The 1,956-nt window shown below is 59.9% G+C and overlaps 1 protein-coding gene across 1 annotated transcript; it reads right to left on the bottom strand.

Annotated features, from left to right (window-relative positions):
• Positions 1-325: 325 nt before the first annotated feature.
• Positions 326-1,956, bottom strand: H310_10624 (hypothetical protein). Its single transcript, XM_008877057.1, has 2 exons — positions 944-1,956; positions 326-875 (listed from the first exon to the last, which is right to left on the bottom strand). Exons 1-2 carry the CDS (start codon positions 1,948-1,950, stop codon positions 395-397), a joined length of 1,488 nt encoding a protein of 495 aa, XP_008875279.1. The 5' UTR covers positions 1,951-1,956; the 3' UTR covers positions 326-394.

Raw genomic sequence — 1,956 nt, 5'->3', positions numbered from 1 at the left:
CGGCCACGTCATCGCTGTGAGGGCTGAATGTACGGCCAACCCAACATGTTGCCACGGTTCGCATGGAGCGAGTCCTGGTGATTCCTAGCTCCACAACGAGTCATGTGACACAGCACCAAACGAAGCGTGCAAAACACCGGCAGGAAGGCTGCGAAGGTTGCGTCGCGCAGTCCACCGCCACTGCATTCCATCTCGCACAGACAGCTCGACACGGTGGGGATGCTTGGGACGCGTGGAGCGCATGCGTGGTGTGTATCGACGAGGTAGGCAATACACACTGTGTGTGTGTGGCTGCACGGGCTGCAGTGCACAGCATCAAAGTCGACGGCAGTGGCCAAAGGAAAAACATCGCATGAACGAAACAGCTCGACCACTAGAGTTCCTGTCCTCGTGTTCATGCGGTGGCCGGTCCCCATGCCATCTGCGCCGCAACGTCGACCGTCCACTGAATCCGTCGTGTGACAACGTCGTGAAAGGCTTCATCGAGGCGTGCCGACCCGTCGCCAATCAAACACGTCTGGTCGTACGCCCCACGCAGCCCAAACGCCGGCGTTGGATGCCTCGTGTGGCGAGGCGTGACGTACTGCGGGATTCTTGCCAGCAGCCTCGCGCCCCTCGCTTCCCAGTCGGTTCTCGTGGCGACTGCTTCCGTGCCCCCACCGGTATCGACGATGTCGATTACATCCCCTCCGTTGACAAACAAGATCGACGGGGAATCGTTCGGCGTCGGGTCGTACTGTGCCAAGCTCCCACACAGCGTGTCAGGGTGGGCCGTCACGTCGTCGGGCTTAGAAACGACGCTGGCAGCCCATGGCGTAAATGCATACGGCACCTGCGCGAGCTCAAACGACAGCCAGAACGACTCCTTGTCCCCCCTACGTCATATTCACGGTCAGGACTAGAATCCAGTCGCTCGACACAAGTGCGTGTGTGATGCTCGTACCACGAAAACGGATGGCCGTGGTGGCGCTCGTACGTTGCCAAGTGCCACAGCACTTTGAGTGTGGCTACGCCAGCTCTCGATTTGTGCAATAGCACAACCGACGAGTCCTGCTCGTGTGCAGTGTGTCGGGCGAAGATCATCGAGTCCTGGAGGCGCTTGGAAGGACTAGTTGGACGGGTCAGACCAAACGAGGCGTACGGGAACGAGTCGAGGAACGTGCGGAGGTACGGTCGGCCATCTCCCTGCACCTCGTTTAGCCAAAAGTTGTAGCTGAGCACGCGATCGTGAAAGAACAAGGTGCCGGTGTCGATGAAGAGCGGCGTTGTCCAGAGCGTTGCCGGGTTGGCGACAAAGATGTTGTCCACATCCATGAGCATCACTTGGTCAAACGACGACACGAGGACGGCGAGGGGTTTGAGCCAAAAGTTCTGAAAGTCCTTGGCAGCGTCCGGGGTGAGGAGCTCCGCCGACACGAGCGCGGCGCACGCGTCGATGATCTCGATGTTGGCGTCTGGAATCGCCAACAACAATGCCCTGTCCGACTCTGGCAGTTCCGAGTCGAAGCAGTGCATGACTTGAACGGGGTCGACGTTTCCCAGCGCCCGCAGCTCCCGGATTAGCGACGCCCCGATGGGAACCATCGCGTGGTGCAGCGACAGCACGATTCCCCGTGCTGCATGTGGATATCGTGTCGAGATGACAGCGTTAGGCCGGTCAAACAGCGACTGGAAGCTCGTGGCGAGGGGCCGTTGAACGGTTGCAGCAGTAGCGACGGCGGCGGGCTGTGGCGGGTCAGCAATCACAGCCTCCCATGACGTCGGGGCAGAGGTGTTCATTCTGTCGTCGTTCAGCGACACAATGTCGACGTTGCCGCCGAGATTCTCGCGGCGATCTCTTCGTTGCTGCGTGGCGCTCGTTGTAGCCGACGACAACGTTGTGTTGAGGGGTCTGTAGTTCGAGCGATTGTGCGCCGATGCGTTGCGGACGTGGGCATGACTTGCCATCATGCTGTG

The sequence above is a fragment of the Aphanomyces invadans genome (genome assembly GCF_000520115.1).
Source record: "Aphanomyces invadans strain NJM9701 unplaced genomic scaffold supercont1.27, whole genome shotgun sequence".
NCBI lineage: Eukaryota > Oomycota > Saprolegniomycetes > Saprolegniales > Verrucalvaceae > Aphanomyces > Aphanomyces invadans.
The sequence above is the reverse complement of the archived record's forward strand: the minus strand, read 5'-3'. Positions and strand labels throughout refer to the sequence as shown.